The following is a 26,859-nucleotide window of genomic DNA, read 5'->3' as shown; positions in this document are numbered from 1 at the left end:
CGGAAGCCAAAGCGAAGATATAAAATTTATTAAAACGTAACTCCCCCGAATGGAAATAAAAACCTTATGGGTAGGAAAAACAATAAAAAAACAAAATATATAAAATTTTATAATTAATTTATTCATCGACTTAACCTATCACGTAAACTATTCAATATTAATATATTAGTTAAAAATTTTACGAAATGACACTTTTTGTTAAAAAAAATTAAAAGCACAATTTATTTACAAAAATACAGCAATTTATTACATTTTTTTAAATGGAGTAACTCAATTTAAATTTTAAAAAAATCTCTTAATACTTATATTATATTTGTGTTTAACATTTATTTTAAAATTGTTTTAAACACAAATGAAATAAGTGTATTTTTTTATCCATGTTTAAATAATTTGAGCTAGAACATAATGCATAATATTAAGAAATTCAATCACTAATTTAAGAAAATGGAAATATTAATATTATGGAAATAAAAAGTTGTAAACATGTAAAAAAATAAAAATAAAAACTATTGTAATTATATCACATTGATAAGTTGTAGTTAAGTTACTGGAGAGATAACTAATCATTTTCTTTCTTTTAGTAATAAGAAGTATAGAAAGATTTTTTATTTTGTTATTAAAAAAAAAATAAGATACACCACTTTTTAATCAATTATATATGAAATGTATGATATTATATTACTGAAATTATTAAAAAAATATCAAAATTACTTTAAAATGGAACTTAAACTTTGCTTTGATCAAAAAAATCACTTAATACTAAGAAAAGAAAACCAAATTACATAAAATACAGATACTAAAAGAATTTTATTATATTTATTTTGAATTAACTTAATTAATTTATTTTTTTATATTTACAATATATTATATTCTAATAAGCGTAAAAAATATTTCACAGTTTCCACCAGAAAAATATCAACATTTTCTGTTTGAGCTTATCAAAAAATAATCTATTTTAATTCTGTCTATATATTTAGATCTAGCTTTAAAAAATATTTAAAAAATCAATAATTAATAATCTGTAAGTGAAATACTTTAAAATATTTACGAAAAAATTTTAAACATTTTCAAAAACAAATTACAAATGGTTGAAAAACACATAAACTTTTAAAAAATATATATTTTAGTTAAGCTCAAACAATAAATTTACGTGACGTCATAATTTTTTAAAAGGTAATAAAATAAAATCTTTATCTTTCATTTAAACATAATAAAAGCGTATTATAAGTATTGCCTTCAATTTAGTTCTTCACTATCATCGAATATTTCAATATGAAAAGAATAAAACATCACTATTTAACAACATATTGGCTAAATTTTCCGTTCCATCTTATTAAATAATGAATATTTTGTTCAAAATATACATGAACATGATTTTTAAATAAATACTAGTTTCTAAAAACGATTTTCTTTTTTGACAAATTTATTTTTTGCATTGTGCCTCAATGGCGCGTTTTGCCTGACCACAGCAAAGAATCAAAAACATTTCATTCCCCCGCATAGGAATCGAACCCACAACCATCGCGTTTACAGTCAATCACTGAATCATTTTTTATTGTTTTCATTTAAAAAAAAAATGTTTATTTAAAAATCGATGTTATTTATGTATTTATTTAACATTCTTTTATGTTATACTAAACTGAATCTGCACATTTTTATAAAAAAAAATTCATTACTTAATAATAAGTTTGTAACAGATGTACCTACATAAAAAAAATATTTCATGGGAAAAATCTGAAGCTGAACGTTTTTTTTTATTATATTTCATTCTGATTATATAAAATTATTTAGTCCAATAATATTTTTTGTATCATAAATATGATTACACAAAAATAAAAAAAATAGAGTAATCGCAGACACAGTCATAATATAATATAAAAAAAATCTACAGACTTAATTTAAAAACTATTTTAAAAATGGCACTTAATTACAAACTAAACAAAAAGGTGAAAATTTTAAGATTTGTATGAAAACAAAATTTAAAAACTTTCATTCGAACATAATTATTTTTATATTCGCGTTTCTCAAAATAAAATTACTATCTATTATTTAACGCGAATTTTATTAAAATTACTCTATTTGTTTAATATAATAACACTACCTTTGTTAAAACACTAAGATTAAAGCTTATACAAATAGAAAATAAAAATTTATAAAAAAAAAACCGTTGAAATTTTGAAAATTTTTCGTAACTCTTTTCTAAATATTGCCTTAAGTCTTAGATTTAAAAATATCTTATTCATAAATTAGAGGTGGGATATCATATAACCTATTTTGTACTTAAAAGTTATGATTATTAATAATATGGCATATTTTTTTATTTACAATATATTTATAATAATAAAAAAAATTAAATGCTTCTGTCATACTTTAAGAAATATCTAGATAAAAGACCAACAGTCTACTCAAAGACCGGTTTTTTACCAAAATGAAACCAAAAACTAAAATTATTTGCCACAAAAATGGTTATTTTAGCATAAAATTGCACATTTATAATAATCTATTCCTATATTTGTTTGTATTTGTGTTAGACTGATGTTTTTTCAACGAGTCTCTGTGTTTCGGGTCTAGCATGGCGGTGTATCCGGGGGGGGTGCAAAGATCTGGATAACTTTGATAAAATGACCTATATCCTTGGTGTAGGAGATATATTTCTGGATAATTTAAAAAAGGATAGTCTTCCTTGTGCTTCGCCCTGTCTGATGAACGGAGGAACCTTGACCTGTAAAAAGAAGTTTAATAAATAATTTGTTTTATTTAATTATATTAATTTATGATATTAATAAGAATATACAGTGGGTAAAAAAAAGTATTTGCACACCTAATTTTTTTTTGAAATTACACCTATAAAACACAGAATGATTTCAGTTAATTATTGTATTTAATAGCTTAATATATATATATTTAGAATTGATTATTAAAAATTCTTAGAAAATAGAAGTAAATAAATGAGATGGTAAAAACACCTTTTCTTAAAGTCAAATAAGTATTTGCACACCAACCATTCTCTTGATACAATGTTATTCCCGCGACATTTGATCACTTTCGGTAAAATATGAACATCGTTTGTATACCTGTGAACATCGGGAAACGTATTCTAATAACGAGACATTTGTTTAGTGTTCAGAAAAAATCTTGCAGCCAACATGCCGAAAGAATTTGAACTGTCGTTATCGACGCGTGAAGAAATTATTTTACTCCGTAATGAAGGTTGAAGTTATCGCCAAATCGGGTCAAATTTAAAGTTAAGTACTCGACTGTGTAGTGTATTATAAAAAAACGAGCAGAAATGGATAGTGCTGAAAATAAGGCAAGGTCCGTTCTTCCGAAGAAGCTCAGTACGAAAGAAAGGCGACAAATTGTAAGATCGGTACAAAATAAATCATTTACAAGCGCTCAAAGCTTATCAAATGACATCGCGTCAAGATCAGGTAAGGTTGTCTGTGCCCAAACTGCAAGAAGCGTACTGGGTAACGTTGGTCTTCGCAGCAGAGCAGCGAGGAAAAATTCTTTCATAAGTGAGGCCAATATAGCAAAAAGACTAACTTTCGCGAAGGAATACGTAAAATTCCTTTAGAGTTTTGGAACAATTTTATTTTTTTCTGACGAAAGCAAATTTTATCTTTTTGGAACGGACAGACAAACATTTGTGTGGCGCAAGCCAAATACTGAACTGCAGGCGAAACGTGTGCATAGTACAGTCAAACACGGCGGTGGTCATGTGATGGTTTGAGGCTGCATGACAGCAAATGGTGTGGGAAACTTGGTTTTTATCGAAGGAATAATGAAAGCAGTAGATAACGGTAAAGTGTTGCGCGATATTTTATCTTGCAGCGCATCGAAATTAGGCGTAAGTGAGACATACTACTTTCAGTAGGACAATGATCCTAAGCATACAGCTATGAAAACCTAAGGAATGTGTGATGTACAATGTCCGTAGAATGCTGAAAACTCCGCCATAAACGCCAGACATCCACCCAATTTAAAATTCATGGTATCTGCTAGATTAAAATTTGAGGAAAATGAATTTTTTAAATAAAAATTATTTGAAGCGTACTTTGGTGGAGAAATGGGCTCAAATCTCGATTTAAACAACGTCCAAATTATTGGAATCGTTGCCAGGGAGATTGTAAGTCATCATTGATGCTAATGGAATGCACACAAAATATTAAGTGTCTTTTCTTTCATTTATTATTGATATTTTAACAAAATACGTACAAGCTGGTTGGTGTGCAAATACTTATTTGACTTTAAAATATGTGTTTATACCGTCTTATTTTCTAATTTCTATTTTCTGAGAAATTTCATTAACCAATTCGAAATATATATAGATTAAGCTATTAAATATAATAATTAAATAAAAGCATTCTGTTTTTTTTGTAGATGTAACATCAAAAAATTAGGGTGTGTAAATACTTTTTTTACCCACTGTATATTGAACACTTGGACGTATATAAGATGTATGTTTGTGTAATCTTTTTTGGTCAAAGAATTATCTGTTGTTTAAATGTTATAGTTTTATAGTTTAAATGAAAGAAAATTTAAGCACATTTTTAGCAAGCATTTATTTTAGTAACTTTTAAAACTTTTTTAATAAGTAAGCGCAATGGCGCGCTGTCCGACTGTAAACGCGATTGTGTAGATTCGATTTCCATTCGGGGGAATAAATAAATTTCATTTCCTCGCTCTAGTGCCGAGACAAGCGGCAACGAAGGCGGCAAGAAGTTCCACTACTCAATATGCAATATCTGGTAAATTGCTTACCATTCTGTATATGAAGATATTGACACTTAGTACACATTCCATTTAAAACTTATTTTTATATAATAAGAAAACACATGTGACTTACAAGTTAGGTCCCCTCTCCAATGAGAATTCACAATGGAACACCAATATAGATCGTTTCTCCTCTTTAGGTTTAACAGGCTCTTTTATTAATGATAAAACTTGTGACTGTGTGTGCAAATTTATTGCTCCCAATATATGGCCGCCATCGTACTCGTAGGGATATCTACAGTCTATTACCTGGAAGAGAGAAAAAAACGGATTAATTATATAGAATGTCTAAACTTATATTACAGCCGAATTATACAATGGAGTCAATGAAACAAATTTCACACCAAAAATACATTTTTTCTAAAGTTTAAACATTTTTTAAAATAGAAAAAGTAAAAAAAAGTTTCAATTTACCTTAAAATCATTAATACAGTGCGAATAATCCCCTTTTATTAGCCCGGCCAGTGTTTCACAGGATATAGATTTTAGATCTCTATGCTCGCCGATAGTTAGCGGCAGGGCAAAAGGTAGAGAGAAATCGCCTATTAAATCTGGATCTCCAGCAGCTAAAAAAGATATTTTGATATTTTTTTTATAGGTTTTGAGCGTTTTTTTGTATTTAAAATCAAAAAGTTGATATCAACATATTGATATCAGAAAGAATCACTTAGTTTACTAAACCAAAAAAATACGCATTTCTAATTTAAAATAAAGAAAAAACACAAAAATTATTGACTTCTTTAAATTTAAAACAAAAAAAAATATGATATATTAAAACTGCAAGATTGACAACAAAAAAATTACTCACATCTAGCCAAAGCTGACATTATGGATGCGTTATTTTCCGAGAAAGCCCTTTGTAACACGGGCTTTCGAACTTTCAATGGACTCTGACAGTTAGATTTCCTCCGTTTACTCGAAACATTCTCCGTTTCGCTTCGCTCCGATCGCTTACTTGACTTTTTTGGGCTTTCCGTTATAGAAAAAAGCGAAACTTTAGCTTTGGGATTGAAACTTAAGCTCCTGTGGAACGGTCTTTTCAATGAGAATGGTTCGAAATTATTTTTTATCTGTCCTGATAGTAGCTCATTCAAATTTTCCATTTTAGGTGAATTCGATATTTCGTCAATATCTAAAAATGGTTCTTCTAACTCAGAAATAAATCCACTTTCCATAGAAGTTGTAGATTCTGAGGGGAAAATCCTTAATTGTGTAGAAGATGGTGAAAGTGACATGGACCCTATACTTGAATCGCTACGTTCATGTCTCAAAACATTTTTAGTAGGTGTCTCAGCGAACTTTAGTGATTTTTTAACTGAAATATTCTTTTTAGCTGCCGGTGACGTGAATTCGAAACTTTCATCTTCAAAATTTAAAGTTCTTATCGGATTTTGCTTATTAAATGACGTGGAAGCCTCATGTTCTGATAGTGGAGCGCCGAAAATGAAATTTTTCGACTGGATCTTCCGTGAATTTTGTCTCCCACTTGATATTATGTCAGGGCTGTCAGTAGAGATTATTTCATATTTGGTACATTCGTCAAAATTATGCGATTCAAATTCTTCTTCCAAATCATGTAGTGTTTCGAACTCAGTGTCCAAAGTCTCCTCTTTTTCTGGCACAAAAATGTCCATTTTGGATTTTTTCTCATAGGAAGTAGATTGTAGGGCGTCTGTGAAGTCCAACTGTAAATAGAACAAAAAAGGTTGACTTTTTTTATAGTTCAACTGTTAAAATTTAAAAAATTGTCATCTTTATATTTTTATTTAAACATAGTAGGATAGGCAAAAAATTATTGTTAAGACATTCCATTCTATATTTTCTAGCTAGCAAGCAATATTCTTTCTCAAGTAGCGGAAAGCAAGCTGGCCTTTGTCTTATCAGAGTACAGAAATAATAATTATTTAATTCATTTCATATAATCAATAATTCCCCCATGTGGAAAGCAACGCCACTACCATTGCATATACAGTTAAACAACTCAACTATTTTATTATTTTTTATTAATCATTTCTCTGAATGTGAATTGAACCCACAACCTGTTATGGTTGTCTATACTCAAACACAACTTATATTACTTATTTGTTAAATTCAAAACAATAAAAAACAAACTAACATTTTACCAAAAAAAAAAGTCCTGGCCGTGAAAATTACTGAATTTTTTAAATTTTTTTATGGGAAAATAAAAAAAACACAAATTTCACGTAATTTACCTTACTGATTGACCAGTTGTTGACTTTAGAAAAATTCCCATCAAATGAACAGTCCCTTGTTTCTTCTTCAACATCTAATTTCAAAAAAGTCTCACTTATAAAATTATTTTCCTTATTAGACATCTTAAATTTACTCCGTTCTTCAAAAATCCTAGTTATTTTAGAACTCCGCTTCAAAGTTCCACGGGTAGTCAATGGTGATAGTGAATTACGATCAATCTGAGGAGATTTCTTATCTAATAGCGGTGTTTTTTTCAATCTTTCTATAGTTGGTGAATCTTTTGGCCTGAATACAGGAGAATTAGTTATTTCTCCTAAAATTCTTCGCTTTGATGGCGTAGCTTTTGGGGAATTCAGCGGAGATTGTCTATTAAAATCTAATGAGTGTGGTATCATTTTAATTCTATAGTTATTTGTGATGGCCTCTTCTTGTTTCCTTTTTGTGGCACTGTTACCAGAGTTAATTTTGAAATTTTCTGTTATTAATCTGTAACAATAGGAAAAAATATTAAGTACTGCCTAACCTTTTTGTTAAATGTATATTAAATAACAAATAGTCAATAGTATTATATATTATTTAAATAATAAAATGTATGTACAACATTTGCATTAACGTCATTATTTCCTTATCTTTAAAAAATAAAATGAGTTATGTAAAGAGGCATACAGACTGTTCTTAAAAATTTCTCAAAACACAAGGAAAATATTTAAGAAAAAAATATGAAATTATACAGTAATGGCTATTAATTAATTAATAATTTTGTGACACTTATAAATTACAAATAATAATTAAAACTAATTATTTAATTGTCAATATATATAAATCGTCAATAATTAATACAAATTCAAAAAATAATAATTAAAATTATATAAATACCACTACATTAGTTTTTTAAAACTAACCTAAATTAAATATTAAATCACAACGCCCCATATTAAATAGTTTAACAAATGATTTGTAACAAAAAAAAATCGAAAGTCCCACGATATCTTTTGAAGATAACAATGAAAAGATTACTTAAGGGGACTTTTTATTAACAAAATTCATATCGACTATTGAAAATTAAACTGGATTTACTTATTACCTTTATAAAACATGGTGGCAAGAAGGTTATGTGAACGTATTTTAATATAACATTCACATAGTGACCTTTTAAAATTAAATAATGTATAATTTCTAAGTTTTGTAAGTAATTTCAGTAATACTGTAAAGAAAGTGGACGGTAATAAAATTGCGCGGTTTAACTTGACGTGAGCTGTCAGATTACAACGTAATATTAACTTTTTTTAATGTAATAATTTGTATAGATTCTAATTAATTTTAGTTTATAAGTTATATGAATTGAATAAATAATTTCAGGAAAGAATTTATTATAAGATAAACAAAAAAAACGGAACATTTATTAATTTGTTTAGATTGTACTTATTTCGTTGATAAGTTATTTGTATGTTAAATCAAATTTTACTTAAAAATATAAAATTGTCATAACAAAAAGTATAATACATTTTTTTAATATGTTTTTTTTATTTTCATATAGGTATTATATATAAATATTTAAGATACGGTACTACATTCACTTTTTTGGTCTTATTACAAATAAGGGTAATTGTAAAACATGAAAGGTGCACATAATTTTGAATATATTTTACTATGATTTAGTTCATCAACAATGGATTTTAAAATATATGTTAGATGACAATAGTGAAATCGGTTAAATGATAAATATAAACAGTTTGGGCAATGCCGTAGTCGATCCTTATGAATAAATCTGTACATCTCCGTTATTACCAACGGACGGATAATATGTAATGGGATGGGAATATTAATATGATCTTCATTCATCTCTCTCATCTGCCGTCGTGGCGAAGCGCAACAGCGTCTCATGATTGTGAGTTCGATTCTCACTCGGGACAATAGATTACTTTCATTTCTCAGCTCTTAACGCGTCTCCATTAAATTTAAATATTAAGAGAATCGGAAACGTTATTAAATGTACATTATCGTTCAAAAATCGTTAAGTGAATATTCTTCCCCATTTATTCTTGTACCAAAGACGCTAAATTTGCTCCCCAAGAGTTCTAACAATGCAGTCGTTGCAATCTTATCACGACTCTAAAGGCAGTTTTTTTGCTGTTAACGGCATAACTGACGGGGGAACGACTTTGACGTATAGTATACATATATCTATATATAAAACTCTTCCGTTACCGAGTGACAGACAGACAACGAACGAAAACTACTGGATTTGGAAAGTTGAAATTTGGCATGTAGATAAGTTAGAGAGTGTAGGGTACTAAGAGAGAAGTTCTCTATATTCCTGTTGTATCAGCGAAACGGGATTTCCATTTTATTTCTTTAGGTTGTGCTTGTGAGCAACACTAGTCTAAAATATTTTTTTACTTACTGCAATTTTTAATATTTAGATAAGTACGAAGAACATAAGTAATAATTTGATGTGTATTTCCTTAATCAAAACAATGTTTTAGTCATTCATCGAATACAGAATAAAAACAGAGGTGTGAACAACAGTTTGCACTTTTCGACTTTAATTAAGATTCTCAATTGATTGTTAAAATAATGGGATCAGAAATGATTTGTATAACCGTCATAAAACCTGCCCGTTCCATACGATGCACCCAAATAACGTCCTTACAGCTTTGGGGACACAGCAAGTAGTTCTTTAAAACTGAAAAAGGGTTGCAGACAAAATATTTATTCAAATCAGGCGCTTTTGTAATTTTAGGCTGAATCAAGTGGTGCATCATTGTGCCTTTGCCTTTGTGTGTGTTGCATTAAAAAGAAAGCGAGTTTCTGAACGGTTTTGACGTTTGAATTTGGAACGTCTTGACGTTTTTTGCAACGGTTTTTTTACTTAAATCCTGTTTTAAATACTGTTATAATGAAGATAAACATTTCAATACGTCACTTAGTGTTTCTTTCAATTTCTAAATGATTTTGTATTAATAAATTGAAAAATAATAATGCAAGTACATAATATATTCAAGTTACTGTATGAGGAGACCCATTTCTGTAAGCAGACGTGTTGGAACAAGTTAAAGAGTCAGCTGATTTTGATCCTTCTAAAGGGCCACGCTTGAAGTATCTTTGTTGGATCAACTAGACTAAAGAATTCAACAGAGACGCAAGCTGAAAAGGTAAACCATGAGACGTCCAGCTTGGTGAGGTGACTTGCCACTTATGATGAAATACTAATATACGTATATTTTTTGCTAAGTGAATAATCTTAACATCTCTTTTTTTTTAAACGTATAAAAATTTAAGCAGATGAAATTCGGGCTCTCTTGGAAACCGTCCAAGCGCTTTGATATTTAGTCAAGCACTATATCGAGATATTATATTTATTATATTATTTATTTAGCAACTGTTACGCAAATACTGAAATTCAAGGCAAAAAAGGACAGGTGTCAAACCGTGGTTTCTAAAAGAACTTAAGTAAAAACAGAGGCAAAACCAATTGGTAATCCGCGGAAATAGGATATAATATTTAAGTAAAACCGTTAACTTAACCACCATGTGTTTGCGAAGGTTAATTGAGGAATTCGAGCTCATCCTGCTACAGGATGCGGTTACAATATTTCACGCATAATCAAAGAGGAAACATATTGTTTATTTTCATTTCAAAACAAAAAAAAATGATTTAAAGGTATTATTTATATAAGGTATTATAAGACGCAAAGCTAAATTTTTAACTATATTTAATATAATTAAAACAAATACCATAAATAATCTCCAAAAACTCATGGGATATTGTACTAAACCATCTGTATATTGTACTAATCACAAAAAGGTCAACTAAGAATCAAACGAGTGACCCTTGGAGCCAACAACATCTCCCAAATACTGGGAACCAACAAAAATGCACTATCGGACTATAAATAAACGGTACAACCAACACACAGGGTTGATAGCAACCCTCTGTGTGAAGAAAAAATCGATGGAAAACCGTTATAACGTATAGAGGGGTTGCATCCCTTACCGGCTTTCCTGTTGCAGGAGAGATATGACATGTCTATGCGGCCTAGTTGTATGATAGGAAATAAAAATGAAAAATAATAGTGATATCAAATATATATTTTTTATTTTCTTTCAGGTTGTGGGTTCGATCCCCAGATATTTTTTTCCACTTTCCTTGCTTCGGACCATGTGTCGTGTCGGGTGTTCTTATGCAATGTCTCGTATAACGGACGGAAAATAGGTAACGGAGTGTCGTAACACTAGGTTCCTTCTGTTTACTCTGCCATATGAGAAAACAAAGTGAAGCCGTTTTTTTTCTTCTATAATATGACAAAATTTTATTTAAAAATATTACTTTTGTAAATAAAAGATTAAAAGCTTCTTTAAAGGTCCGGTTTGTAGCGTCATTACCATCTTTACGGGTCTGTCGCAGCGTGGAGTAAACAGAGAGTTAGGACATGCCACGTGTCAATTGCGGCAACAAAAGTACACTTTGCGCCCGCTACAGCTACAGCTGACGTCACACGTGCCTACTGCCGTACAGTTGGGGGAGTACAATTGGGTTCATTCAAGTTTACAAAAAAATAATGCATACTCTATGGGCACGTGCTATAAAACTAATGTTTTTTGCATATAGTGTTAGTTGAGTGGCGGAACTAAACACATATTATCTATTTTACATGTCAAAAATTAAATTAATAAATTAAAATGATTGTATAAGTAACAATCTATTTTGCATACATTACACTAAATAAGAAGATAGAACACAATAATAGTTACCATCTAAACTGGTTAAACTAAACTGGTTATAAACTAAATGTGATATTTTTAATTTGCAAAACTTCGCTATTTTTTATCTATATAAAATATACATGAATGGAAAATATCAGAATCAAACTTATAACAGTTTACCGTCACACGTACTGCACACGTACTGCACACATACTGCACACACTGCAACACGATTACATACAACTCTATAAATATCATACTATGCATGCATGTATAACAAATAAGGATATTTTATTAATATATTGATTATGTATGAGGAAATTACTTGTTTAGAATGGATTAAGTATTATTACATTATAATGTATAATCGTAAATAATAATTTAAGTTAAATCTATAACAATTGAATAATATTGTAATTTAATTAATGATCATTTTAAAAAGCCAACAGGCTAATAACGGGCAACGGCTACAATTTATAAATCCTAATCATGAAATTCGAAAAAAAAATAACGTGTTCCCAACAATAGAAGGCAACGGTAGCGCTGTTATCTGCCACTGCAACATTGTTTGGGTCAAAGGTAAGAGATCTTGCGATCGGAGCGCGTGCCACAACATCTGCCATCTTGAAAGAAAAAATTAAATACAAACTGTATACATATTTCTTTTTAATCCAACAATAGTACAACGACAAGTGAATTAAATCTATGCAGCTGGGTAATGCAGCTGCAAATAATTGGTACATATTGCACCTTTGCGTCTTGAGTTTGAGGCGAAGGCGTTGAGCCATTCGGCTTTTTCGTTTTTTTTTTAAATTCGCGAGCGCTGACCTTAATCGGAGCTAGGGGGAACTGGCAGATGATACTGATAAGATATGCACATCGATAATAGTGATATTTCACAAAATTTTCAAGTTCATATATTTTATTTCATGGTCAATTTACATTTACATGGTAACTAACATTATTATTTATTAATACAGCGTTACCTACACAATTATATTAATAAAGAATTTGGTCAAACTGTTATAAAAATCAAAATAAATCGATTTATCGAGCCCCTCACCGCGTCAGCCACCCTCGACGGTCTGTAACGGTCACTTTACTTGGCAAACAGCTTACTTGGCATTTCTAAATTTGTCTTTGCTTTGTAAATTTTGCGTTAAAGGTATTTTTAGTTTTTTTATACACCGGTGGTTGCGGTGTCAAGTCCTGTGCAGATCAAATCACACTTTCTCACAGTAAATGTGGTTAATTTAGTAGTTTCTTATAAATTAACTCGACTAAATGAGAATAAAAAATATATATACTTCTTTTGTTTCCTTTGTGTATGTTTCTTATTCTTAAGTAAGACGTTTAAAGACATACAATAATTAAAATAAAGTATATTCTTATTAGTAAATACTAGTGATAGAATAGCAAATAAAATACCATTTATATACCAATTTTTAATACTTAATTTTAATCTTTAATTATACCAAATTTTTAGCAAAATATGTGTTATTATTACAGTACAGTACAGTATAGTACGTGAATTGTGAATAGAATGGTATAGCTTAATAAAGGTGATCTATTATTTAGTGCGCACGTGCTTCCGTATCCGGTTAACTTAAAAAAAAAAAACAAAAACCGTAAACAAACGATTTGGTTTTCTGTCTGTGCCATACATTGTCAATAATAGATTCCTGCTTAAAAAGTGTTTTGAAAACAAAAACCTACTGTAACAAGTGTTTCACTGTTGGTTCGATTTCAAGTATTAGACCCAGAAAAGTAAATGCAGTGTCTAAGTTATAGGCTGTATGTCTGTATGTATGTATGTATGACTCAAGTGGCCAGTAAATGTCGCGGTGAAAGACGATATACGAAGGGCCCTCGGCAAGTGGAGCTCAAATCCTGTACCAACATCCGGCGTTCATTCAAGAAACCTCAATGAATGGACATAATATGTATTTATATATAGATATATTAATTTCTAAATACTGGGGAACGCAGTGTCTCAACACTGGGTTTCCTCTGCCTACCTAATACTGTTAGGTGTAAAAACGGCCACCCATCAACAGTATAGAAACTAAATATACAACTTAAACCTCCGTTACCTCCCCGGTGTACTCCCGCGTAGAACATATGGCGGCCGTGCCCACTCATATGTGACAGAATTTAAAACTAACATCTGTTTAGATTATGTTCAGTACATTTAATTTTGTTCACGCTGTATCCCGCACGTAGGTGCTGAGACACGCGAGACATTGTGTGTTGAGTGGCGAAAACGCTAAGCTTTGTCTTGTTACCTCAACTGACGCGTATACCGCCTAAATGAAAACCATTAATTATTACGTAGACAAGACTTAATGTCAGAATATTCCGTTTCCCGCTTCAACATCAAAGTCACTGCTTGATAGGAAGAGTAAAGGAGACTGGGAGAAAGGGCTGAGGAGTATGTTTGGTTGAACTACTGGTGCATGTAGCGATGAAGACTTCAGCCTAGGTATATCTGTGGTCAGAGGTACTCCCCCACATAACATACATATTTTGAATGATAAGTAATAATCACAGGAAATTACTTTATATTGTCATGAAATTCCATAAAAGCGTAAAATCGGTAAAATCTTGTACGGTTTTGTAGTGATGTGCCTTAAAAAAAGGACCACACTCATATAGCAGGTTACGCCCGTCCTGCTGGGATACAGCGTGAAGCTATAAGATGCAGTTCTTTAAGTCGTCGTTATCTATGAAATATTGTTTAAAAACAACTAAATAAGCAAAAAAGTTATCGCGCAAAGATCTTCAGAAGTAATTTAAAAAAGGTCCGCGCCATTACACAAATAGCGGCACGTTTGACAGCTCCAAATGTGCAGATTAAAATAGAAATTGTTTTAAGTTATAAATTGCTTTTTAAAAAAATAAAAAAAGACTAACGGGTAACACTTTAGCTTCGGCTTTAAAAATATTATCAAATAGCATACAGCAGAGTAGGCAAAGGGAACCTGCACAACATCTTTATAATATACAGAACATACATAGAAGTACAGAATGAGGCAAACCATATAAATAATTTCTTAGGACCTCCAAGTATAGATTAGACGCGACGCACTGTTTATCTTAGATGTAACGGAAACACACTCTTAAACAAGTGCCCAAATGGGCCAAGGACTTTAAAATTATTACAATTTTTAATCTGCAACGGTTTTTTTTTAATTTTTGAAGTGAACTCTTTGTTCTTGGCCTTCGTGACGCAGGGTCAGCGCTTAACTCCGTAAACACGATGGTTGTAGGTTCGATCCTCATTTTGAAGAGTGATTTCCGTCAATCAAAATTTGTATCTTAAAACAAAGTTCCTTCTGCCTATCCTGCTTTATGAGGGATACAGCGTGAAGTTGCGTACACAATGGCAGGAAAAGCCTAGTTTAGATGACAAAATGAGTGTTATTGTCTCAATGATTAGTGACCCACTTACAGCGCTCTGGCTGCAACCTATTTAGATACGAGTGGTGAGTGGTCATATTGCTTATATTACACTCTTGCCTGTTTTACTATTTATGTAGGAATCAAAGGGCCAGTCGTAGAGTGCGGCTGTAGACGCGAGATGTTGTGGGCTCGCTTTCCACTCCTCACTCCGTTAGGGGTAACGAGGCAACACGCAATGCCTCCAGAATTCGGCGGAAAGCGGGGAACAAGTCTTAATGGTTTTCAGGTTTCCTCTGCCTACTAAAATAAATTTCGGGCTTTTTTTTTCACTTAAAATACAAAAAAGTAAGTAAATTAAACTAGTATTATTCCCTATAACGCAAACGCAAATAACTAATTCATTATTACTATTAAGGTCTATTTAACAAGAAATTCCAAATTATTTTCATTCATTGTTAAAACAAAAGGGTTTCATTTCTTAATTCCTTCTAAAATTAGAGTAATTTTAGCTTGGCTTAAGTAATTTAGAACTTTGCTCCTGAAACATAAGGTCTCTTTTCATTTGACAAATTCTCTCATAATAGGGTACATTCAGTAAGAAACCGTTGAAATTACGTCATAGCTCACAACGAGCCATATGACGCGCAGTATTCTTATGTATGCAAGTTATTTTTAGTTTCACGCTGTATCCCGCATACCCCCCGCATCCCGCATCGCCTAATAGTCGAAATATTGCGTGTTGAATTGCGAAACTCAACGCTACACTTCAACTTACCCCAACAGAAGAGAGAGGGAATGAACCTACAACCATCGCGTTTCACTTCATATAATTTCAATTAACTAATATTTTTAAGTATAATTATTATTTTTTTCTAACACTTTGCTCCCATAAGTTTTTTTTTATTTCTATAAAAAAAAGAATTTGAACCGGTTACCAAATCCATTCACAGCCGTGAAATTGCGAAATTTATTTAAATATATGCGAATAAAAAAGTAATATCACATTTGTCTATATAGAGAGATAGACCTTCCCACGGTTGACTTTCAGCGTTCTACGCTGAGGCAAGTCGTTGCGCGGGCCAGGGCACGAGCGTGCGACTGTAAACACGATAGGTTGTGGCTTCGATTTCCATTGGAGGAAATTAAATGTTTAATATATTTATTAATTATTTTGTAGTAAGATAACGAGGCAAACTGCTGCGTTAAAATCTGCCACTTAACACACAATGCCTCCAAAATTCGGTGCAAAGTGGGGTACGGAAGTATGTTAATTTGAACGGAGTGTCTTAACACTATGTTATGTGCGGATACAGAGTGAATAATAAGTAATAATTAGCAAATTTTATTTATCCTATTATTATATTTGATATAAACAACGTCTAACGGTTTTATGCATTTTCCGTTATATATCCCTTATCATTTGTTTTAATGAACTCTGATAAGAATTTTTTTTGCAACAATTGATAAGGAATGTTTTGAATTATGCAGGATGCTGTGGATTCTACATATGTATCTACATACAAAAACAACTTATAAAACTCTACCGTTACCGAGTGCCAGACAACGCACAGACGAGACCAATGGATAGGTTAGGGAGTGTAGGAGAGAGTGTAAGAGAGTACAACTCGCAATTCGTACGGAAACGGAAAAAATGACATATTACATTTAACATCTTAAAGTCCACGCAAACAAAGCTACGGGCGACTATTGGTTTGTAATGTATACTTAAGAAGTAATAGAAGTAAAAAGAAAGAATAGTAAACTAATCAAAAGTAAAGTTGACTTTGACTTTTTATTTGTTTTAGTTTAAACTTTAAATACAATAAAATGTTTAGTTTATATAAAGCCGTACAGTACAGGATACGGTCACGGTCACATCAAAATAAGTGTAACAATAAAAATAATGTGAGAATTAAATCTACTGCCCTCAAAATTGACAGCCAATACTTTCAAAATAAGATTTGGTCCGCGAAGTCCATCTGGTATCACAACAAAGGGTCTAAGTCCTGAGAAAATTGCAATCTTTTATCTATATGTATAAAGTTCGGCTGTACCTGAACTTTACCCTGTGCTTCCGTGTTTGAAATGAAATTAAAAAAAAAAAACAACAATAGACAGATGATCCAGATTCGCACGGGAATTCGGCGCGCTTTTGTCTGACAGGTCACGACCCCGGGGGCCTGATTTCTGTATTGTCTATGCTATAAAGTATTACAAATTTGACAGTTCTCAGAGTGTAGGTTTCTTGCTTCTTTTTATTATTATTCCGTGGAAACATGCTCAGGACATCGGAAATTATTTGAGGAAGATAATAAATAAATACGTTTTTTAACTTTACGCTGTATCCGACACATACCACTGTACTAGACGAACTTTTCAGCCATTAGTATATAAATGCTACCTAAGCTTTAACGTACAAAGATTTCTTAGGGATTTGAAGTCCAAACCACAAGATAAGAAACTAATCCCAAAGTTAACTAGAAACCTTGAAAGACAAACATACATACACTCTTTAAAGTCATGCTGCAGTACCTTTCGTAAGCATACCGATCTATATCATGTAGTATCGTCGTGTAGAGTTGTATGAACAGATAGCGACCCGCTCGCGGCTTCGTCGGCTTCATTTCGTAGTCTAATTACAACATTACCATTTTAAATCTATACATTATAAAGTAAAGTTTCTGTCAATTCAATGAAACTGTTATTTTGTGTCATTTTTTCCGAACCAAATATTTTATATTGAGATAACTTTTCTATGTACGAACAGGAAGGAAAAAAAACCAAAATAATGAAAACAGCATTTAAATGATTTAAGCGGTTTCTGAGATTAGCGTGCACAAACTGTAACTGATACCCCGAACACCTTTCACTATACCTATATTTGTTGAATAATGAACAGCGTTGAGTTCCGCGAAACGCAATGTCTCAAATGCGGGAGGAGAGAAGGAAGTGTCTTAACACTGAGGTCTAAGGTCTATCCGGCTATATACGGAATAAAACGTGAACCTGAAACCATTTTTGTACTCGAAAGTACTACATCCTGTCAAGATAAACTGGTTTAAACGTGAGCTCATATTCAAAGGGCAATGGCCGAGTATCAAAAAATCTTCTAAAACAATCTAAATCTTAACCTACTTATGAAATAAATAGTTTCACGCCATCCTGCTATGCGGGATGCAGCGTGAAACCACAAAACAAACAAGTATAAAAAAAAATCCTCGAATTGAAATCGAATCAACTACCATTGTGTTAACAGTCACACAGTGTTCCCTAATGAAAAACAATTCTAGAACTAATATTAAAACAATTATAGATTACAACAAAAATAGAATGTATAGAAAAATCTGTGGAGAAAAAAAACACGCTCTATAAGATTTGTTAGAAAAAAAGAAACTGGCTTCAACGGTCTTGTCTCCCACGCGTTGTTATAAAACTAGGATTTTATCAGTGTTTTACTTGCAATATCGTATATTTATATAACTTATAATCAGTGTTCGTAACGTTCGTGCGTTTCTCCCGACTTGTAATAAATCTACGACTCTACCTATATTCCGCCATATGCGGGATGCAGCGTGATCATAGTTACCTAACTTTCGAGACTACTATAAGGCTATTGAGTTCGCCGAATAGTCTACTAACACCATTTTAATACCTTGTTGACCACTCAAGTGAAGCCGAAGGCACAAGCTAGTCTCATTATATGTTAGTCCTAACATTCTCAGATGTAAAAACTGAAAAGTACTCTTTAGTATGGTGTATAATATGGGCATGGTGTATGACGGCATTCCTTCACCGACGGACTAAGAGTTAGATAGGAAGTTGTAATTTACTTTTTTTTTATCTATTGTTATCTATTAGTATATGTTGTGGCTATCGTGGAGCAGGAACAGTGTCTCGCAGTAAACGTTACAGTAACGTTGTATCATACCCCTACCTCAGAGCCAAGACAGATGCTCTCAATTAAGACTTAGTGCTTATAATTTGCTTGTCGGTATTATCAGTTAGCTCATGCTCATGCCTATTAAAGCCTACGGCCTATTAAAACATAATATGGCTCAATTAATTAGCTTAATAAAACATATTTCCCTTATTTTCTTTTCCGAAACATTGCGAGTGGCGGAAGTTAACGCCAGATTTTGTTTTGTTACCAAAACGAACATATGAAAATAATGAATTCCTCCGAGTGGAATCAAACCTACAACTCCATCTACCCTGCTGCATGTGCGGGATACAGCGTGAAGCTAAAAAACTATTTTCTATTTGCTTCATCAATTACTATACTTCAAAGTTAATTGTAGAAGTGGATGAAGTATTATACATAACATTATCAAAAAAAAATACTATTTCAACAACTATAAAACCAGTACCACAGGAAGACGTTCGATATTCGAATCAAACCTCAAATTCAAAAGCCGTTGGCGTTCAAAAATTTGAATTTAGAACGGGATCTGAGATTTTCGTAATTCAAATGTGTAAATAGAAAGTTTAAATATACAGCCACATATGATGTAACGGGAAATACTGTCAAGTCAATAGTCTCTTACGAAATGTCCAAGATTCAAATAAACAAAGGGTTTTTCTTTACACTATATGTAAAACTTATGTAGATTTTTTCACTGAATCCCGCATATAGTGGGGCTGACAGAGAGAATTAGGTATTAAAACACTCCGTTCTCCACTTTCAGCCAAATTTTCAAGGCATTACGGTAGTATTTAACACCGCACCTTGTGTATTAGAGCAGGAAAATGAAAATAATTTAAATAAACAGAATCCTCTTTAAATAAAAATAAATTGTCCTCTTTAAATCATATTGGAAAAAGATACTCAGAAACAATATAACATATTATATAGAATTGTATGTCTACCCACTTATAACCCAAAAATTAAAAATTTAAGTGACTTTATTAATCTTAATGTCCGTTGTTTGTTAACACCAATTATAGCTTCACGCTGCATCCCGTATATAGCAGGATAAGCACAGGGAACCTTGTTTTAAGATAATCTGTTCCCCACATTCCACCAAATTTTCAGGACACCGTGTTAACGGCGGAACTGAACGCCGAGAGTTAGCCTTACTAAAACGAGGAAATGAAAATAATTCTACCTCCGAGTGGGAATCGTACCCAAAACTGTCTCTAACCCTGCTATATGCTGTGAGTGCCGGGATGAGGGCTTTCTATTTTTTAATTCAACATGCTACGTACGTTTAAGACGAACCAAACAGGTTGTATGCATCTCTATTAAAAAAAAAGTATTGCTATCTCTTTCATACAAACTTTTTTATACTACAAGTTTTTTATAGTTTTATTTTTTTTAGCGGTCACGAGTTCAAAGAAGATTTGGAGGATTTGGATAGGTCGATGGAACCTAGTTTCAAGACAGTCCGTGTTTCAGGCCAACGGTGGAACTCAACGCTGCGCTTTCTCTTGCCACGGCGATCTCATTCACTAACTTCGTACACCTAAGGTGGTACTTGTTATATGTAAAAACGTAAAATAACGTCTCAAAACGACACAGATGAGTAACTCTAAGCTTTTTTACTTTAAAACTTACTCTAGCATGACGCTAATTCACTTTTACTATTAGAATCGTTTCCATTTCGTTTCAACGTACAAAAAGACCGTTGGTAACCGTCTGCACTGGTTTCTTAACGGCGGGTCGTGGCGTTGAGATCCGCCACGCAACAGACAATATCTTGAACATTATAAGGGGCGTGGGAGACAGTGTGTGAACATAAGGTTCCCTCTATATAATCTGTACGCGGGATAAAACATGAAGCCGAAGAACAAATAAACTTAAACATTTTTAAGCTTCACGCTCTATCCCGCATATAGTGCCAAAACACTCCATAATTTATTTAGGAACTCACTTGAATCATTTCAATTCATCTCTTTTGAAATATAATAGACTTCCAAAAACAAGTTCTAAAGAATGCCACGAAATTGCCTCAAGGGGTACCATTAAAAGACTAGTGTTTCGTCCGCGGCGCCGCACGCTTCGACTACACTAATATAATATATATTTAATATCAGATCAGTGTTATTAGTAATAAAGATTATCGCAAACTTCTCAAGCGGTAAGAGCTGGGAATTTACCATTAGCATTAGCTGTCTCTAAGATATCGATGTTATCTTTTTTATCTTGTCCTTGTGTCGTTGTTGTGTTGATGTAATCTTCTCTCTTGTCCTATAAGAGGCGGCGTTGAGTTCCGCCGCTTAGCAAGCACTTTCTCTAAAATGGCCACATTGATAATTGCAAAATTAATTATAATATTGTGAAACATGACATAACAACACTTCTTCATTTAATATCAAAAAGCTTTTTAACTATCAACTATTGCCCCACAAACTTGCAAAATTATCGATCGATCCCACAACTCCGGCAATAAAACATACAATTAAACTAATGAGCTCGTTGCAAAATCAGCTTTATAACCTCTGATTTAAGTTTTATTATAATTTTGTTCAAAAACCGCGTTGAAAGCAGGTGTCATTCCACCCCAGACCTAATCTAATGTCATTGTATTAGCTGTATGTATGTATCTTTTATCTGTGCCCACTCGTATATACAATGTTTACAGATAATCAATACTTTATAATATAATCTATTTAATTATAGAAAGTTATTGAATAGTCCTTTTTGTTTTCTTTAATTGTTATTATAAAAATAATAATTATAAAAACCTAGAAAAAAAATATCGTTTAAAATTAAATCTTCCGTAAAAAATCATGAGTAACTTACGCGCTCATTAAATAACAAAGACAATAATATATCAAAAGTCTTCAGTAATATCTAACTGTAAGCGCGAGTTGGTAACAAGACAAAACGCGGCGTTGAGTTGCCAGTCAACACGCAATATCTCGAAAATTGGGCGGTGCGGAAATAGAGTTGAGTTGAGTGGCGGAACTCAACGCCATAGTGACAAGACACTACGTGCTATACATTTTTTATAACGCTTTTATTCCAAGTCGGTTAAAAACACCCCAAGTCGGCCATCTGGTGGGTTGAATGCACTGCCCGGTATAGACGGGGCTTCGCTATATTAAACTAATTCTAGGGGAGTTTTCTATACAAGTTGTTGATACCGATTTTATTCAAATTAGGTATATTCTATATCATGTTTGTTTATTATCAGTATGTTTTGCGGTTAAAACTTACATGAACTTAAAATGAAACAAATGAAATTATTATATTCAGTCTTAAAAAAGAGAGTCCATTGATTTATGAGAGAGGCTGCTAGGAGTCTCGAACATCGTGTTTGCATATAATAAAAATCAGTTAAAATATTGTTAGAAGTTTGTACTTGTAGCTAACACTATAGAGTCTATGACCTCTCTGCGACTGCAAGGAAGTTACTTTAAAGGTCACATTACGTTTTTTTTTAAAAACTTATTTAGAAAATAATTAACCTCGCATTTTAAAAAAGGGTAAATTACGAGCTAATTATAAAAGAAATTCATATGAAAATTGAGAAAAGGAGTCACTTGAAACTGCTTTCTCTGTCTTACCTGCTATGCGTGAAAGTGAAAAAATATCTATACACTCTTTTACTCTTAAAAGCTTGCGTGATAAATTGCGTTATCTGACATCGTGTTCATAATATAAGATTTATGTATAAAGCATAAGCAAGACCTATAACAGACATCTACCTATTAGCACATTATTAAACGGGAATCGAATCGGCTACCGTTATTCTTACCCCTATGTATGTATATTAAAACACATAAGCCATATGTAGAAATACGTTGTATACGTTAACGGGGCGTCACGGTGTTGCACTGATGCGTTAGAGACACATGTTGAAACGATTTTGATAAGGTTTCCAGTGTTATTCATATAAATATTAATAAGTACACGTATAGCTTTACGTTATATCCCGCTAATGGGGGGTAGGCAGAGGGAATCTAGTGTTAAGACACTCCTTTTCCCACGCACCGCCCACTTTCCGAGACCATGTGTGTTGCGTGGCAAAACACAACTCTTTCCTTTTTAAATAATTATAATAAAAAGTTTTCAATTAAGATTCGAACCCACAACCACCGCATTAAATTAGACACGTCTACGTTCACGGTGCCACTGCGGCATCAATTTTTTTTTATTTTCCTTTTTTTTAATCCACCAATAGGGGTCTATTGTCAGTGAATAGACCACAAGAGCCTGTTTAGATTATAAAAGGTTTCTTTCTTTTATTTTTGACTAGTGTTACGCTCGCGGCGTCGCCCGCTTCGACTGTACTGACATGATATGCTTGAATCACTGTCCGTTAGTGAAAACCACATTAAATTCTGATGTGTTGTTTAAAAGTAATAAAAGTACATAACTGTTAGTAAATTTTTGCTATGCTTCACGCTGTCTGTCCTCTCGAATGTAGGTAGATAAATAGAAATCGATCCCACAACCGTTGCGTTTAGTCACATCCGTATAAGAACATACCTAGCTATACATATATTTGGCATAGTAATACAGTATCAAATGTTATTTTTGTTATCAATATCATTCATGAAAGTAAGTGGGTTACTTTGTTACTGATAAAACAATACGCCCAATATATTAAAATATTTATTTATATATCACTGTCTCTCTGGATTCGAACTTACTACTAACATAAATGATATTTAAGATATTTATTTATTTTTACCACGCGGACGCAACTGCAGGAAAGCTAGTGATGGTATAGCTAGCTGAGCTGTACTAAAGCAAGACATTATTATTTTAACCTGCATTGCACCTGTCAACAATGCATTAATAATATCAATAATACAAAAACAACACATATTTAATCGATTCTCCAACAAATTTTCTATAAAATAGATTAAAATACACTTTTAAATAGATAAAAGAAACTTAATTATGAAAAGAAAAAAAAACTAACCACAGAATATAAATAAAGTAATAAAACATCCGCAAAACGTGTACAAATTTCGGAACGTGACGACACTCGTTTCCCGCCAATTGAACTTCGGTCCCTTTCTTGCGTACATCAAATTCATATGTTAGAGTAAGACAGCAATATAAACATAAATCAGCCATTATGATAACGTCCACGATAAGGCTTAAGATTAAATTCATTGAGCCTAAAGAATTTATTATTGATATTTGAACTAGAAGTTTGATATTTTAATTATTTTAGCAATTTAAGATATCAATTATTATTTATTTATTTGTAGTTTTTTGCTTATATATAACTAGCTTTAACCATGGAAATAACGACTCGTGATGTATGACACATGTCACATGACATGACACATTCTAAACGCGGGAGGCGAGTCTGACCTAGGTACAGTAATGTGGTGTAATATAGCCTGTAGGATTCCTCAATAAATGGACTGTAGAGCACAAAAAAAAATTCAATTCGAGCCAGTGCTTCCTGAGATTTATAATATTGATGTAATATGTATAAGAAGATGCACTATCTCAGCTCATGGCTGTATCCTAGTAATCAGGTAGACAGAAGGAACCTGTGGCAGAACTCTACGCCACACTACTTTCGCCCAATTTCTTCTCTACAGGTTATCACACTGTACCAAGGCCATGACGTAATATCTTTAAATAAATTTCAACGAACATTTTGCGTATACTACACCGACTACACGTGATCATTACTAAGAACAGGGTTAAATTCATTTTGACTATATGTATATATAACTTAGCAGAACTGCTTTCCGAACCGGTGGTAGCTTTTTGTCTATATGTTCATTTGACGATTCAAAAGTGCTTATAGCAGTCTATTTGAATAAAGAATAATATAATTAATATATGCTTATAACAAACGGGAAGCATATGATACAATAGTTAGAGAGGAATACGTTATAACAAGGTTTCTATATACCCTGAAGCTAAGAAAGGATTGTTTGTATGGTATTAGGAACCGACTATTTATGTTCAATTATTACTAACTTAAATTAATTATTTACTATTAAATATTCGTAAAAATACGAACTAATCTGTAGTTTCTTAAAAGAAATATAATCTAGAAGTTAAATAACAGATTAAACAATAAAAGATTCTTTATATTAAATAGGTGAATAAATATATTAAACTAAATACATTTAGTTTTATAATTAAATTCAAAATGACCGCCGACCGGTCTTACGTGTACAATAATATAATACATATACGAATATTTAAATTTTACAATTATTACTATAATATATATTATTATAACATAAGTATACATATATGTATCAAATAATTAAAAAGACAATAAACAAATCTACAATACTTAAAATAACTTACCCCGAGCATTGACAATTCATTTCGCAATTTTTACTACTCTCCCCCCACATTTTTACACAATATTTCAAAAAAACGAACACACAAACAAACAAAATTAGTCCATTATTTTAAATAAAACTTAATTTTAAATATTTTTCATTAATTTTTGGCTATTGTAGCAGTTTACGACCGAGATGCGAGCGGCTTCACGGTCGTAGAGCAACTGACGTTCGACCATCGATGAATAATTCCCGACGATCCCGACATTCCCCTAGAGTTGGGGCGTTATGGTAGAAAAATTTCTACCATTTTGGTAGTATTTTCGTAAATATTGAATATAATAAGAAATTTACGTTTTAAGTTTAATTTGTATGAAGATATTATAATATTTTATTTGGTTAAATATATAAGTCTTTCTGTTTTCTTTAAGAAATTTTGTATGGTATTCTGTTATTTTATTCTTTGTAATTTGTAGTGGTATCATATTAAAACATAATAATTTATTGCTAGTACTATATTATTTACATTTTCTTAGACATTTATTATTAATACTATTAGTATTAAAAAAATGCACTGCTGAAATTTGTACTATTAATATGTTGTGTGATGATTCTATGGTTCCATATAGATAATATAAATTTGATAACAGACTTTCAACTCAATTGACTGATGTCTAAAATATTTAAAAAGATAAAAGTATATGTTGATTTAAAAAACTATAAATATTGTAGTAACCGTCCAGTGGATTACATTGACCTCATGTAAAATAGCCTGTACTGGCTCGACTAATGGACTATCCAATAAAAAATATCTTTTGGTTTTAATTTAAAAATCGCAGTTGTCTTAATTCCTGAGAGTATTACATTCAACCAAATACAATCAATTTCTTAAATTATATAATATTATCATTTTCAATTACATTTTGTTTCTATCATTATCTCTGTTTATGTAGCGTACATTAAGCAATAAACATTTTTGTTCCTAGGCTCTAATGGATATTGTAAGTTTAAAAATATATCAACGGTTTTTTTAGCTTCACGATCTATCTCGCACATTACAGGGATGACATTAAAACACTCCGCTCGCCACTTTCCGCCGAATTCTAGAGACATTGTTTGACGGAACCCAACGCTGTGTTTTGCCTCGTTACCAAAGTGAAGAAATGACGATATTTAATTTTTCATTTCCCCAAATAGTTATCGAAACCACAACCTGTCACGTCTTCAGTCATATTTTTTGAGATTATACGCTATAAAATAAAGCCAATAAGTTTAAAATACAAAATCTATTATAAATATAATAATCTAAAAGGAAATTTCACCAACAATCATCGTGCTTAATAAGATTCTTTATCTTACCAACTGCTCTATTAACAATTACTTTATACTAATAATCATATTTTAAGGCTTACTTTAAAACAATAGCCTAGTATTTAGAAATATTTACACCAAAGACAATTTTAAATACATATTCTCAACATAATTAAACCATTTTTTTCTTTTATTGTGGTATTAAAAATGGTTTATAGCCCTTATCTAACTCTA

At 31.7% G+C, this 26,859-nt stretch overlaps 1 protein-coding gene across 3 annotated transcripts; it reads right to left on the bottom strand.

Annotated features, from left to right (window-relative positions):
• Nucleotides 1-1,661: 1,661 nt before the first annotated feature.
• On the bottom strand, nucleotides 1,662-25,546 carry LOC146538723 (uncharacterized). Of its 3 annotated transcripts, none has more exons than XM_085186850.1 (6): nucleotides 25,337-25,546; nucleotides 6,990-7,476; nucleotides 5,585-6,461; nucleotides 5,191-5,342; nucleotides 4,850-5,025; nucleotides 1,662-2,722 (listed from the first exon to the last, which is right to left on the bottom strand). In XM_085186850.1, exons 1-6 carry the CDS (start codon nucleotides 25,384-25,386, stop codon nucleotides 2,491-2,493), a joined length of 1,974 nt encoding a protein of 657 aa, XP_085042976.1. In that variant the 5' UTR covers nucleotides 25,387-25,546; the 3' UTR covers nucleotides 1,662-2,490. The 3 variants fall into 3 exon arrangements, with proteins under 3 accessions (XP_085042976.1, XP_085042978.1, XP_085042977.1); XM_085186852.1 differs by lacking the exon at nucleotides 25,337-25,546 and adding an exon at nucleotides 21,196-21,444; XM_085186851.1 differs by lacking the exon at nucleotides 25,337-25,546 and adding an exon at nucleotides 8,075-8,237.
• Nucleotides 25,547-26,859: the final 1,313 nt, after the last annotated feature.

The sequence above is a fragment of the Heliconius melpomene genome, chromosome 6 (genome assembly GCF_056956725.1).
Source record: "Heliconius melpomene rosina isolate 202511_hmr_F chromosome 6, ASM5695672v1, whole genome shotgun sequence".
NCBI lineage: Eukaryota > Metazoa > Arthropoda > Insecta > Lepidoptera > Nymphalidae > Heliconius > Heliconius melpomene.
This window is presented reverse-complemented; position numbering and strand designations above follow the sequence as displayed.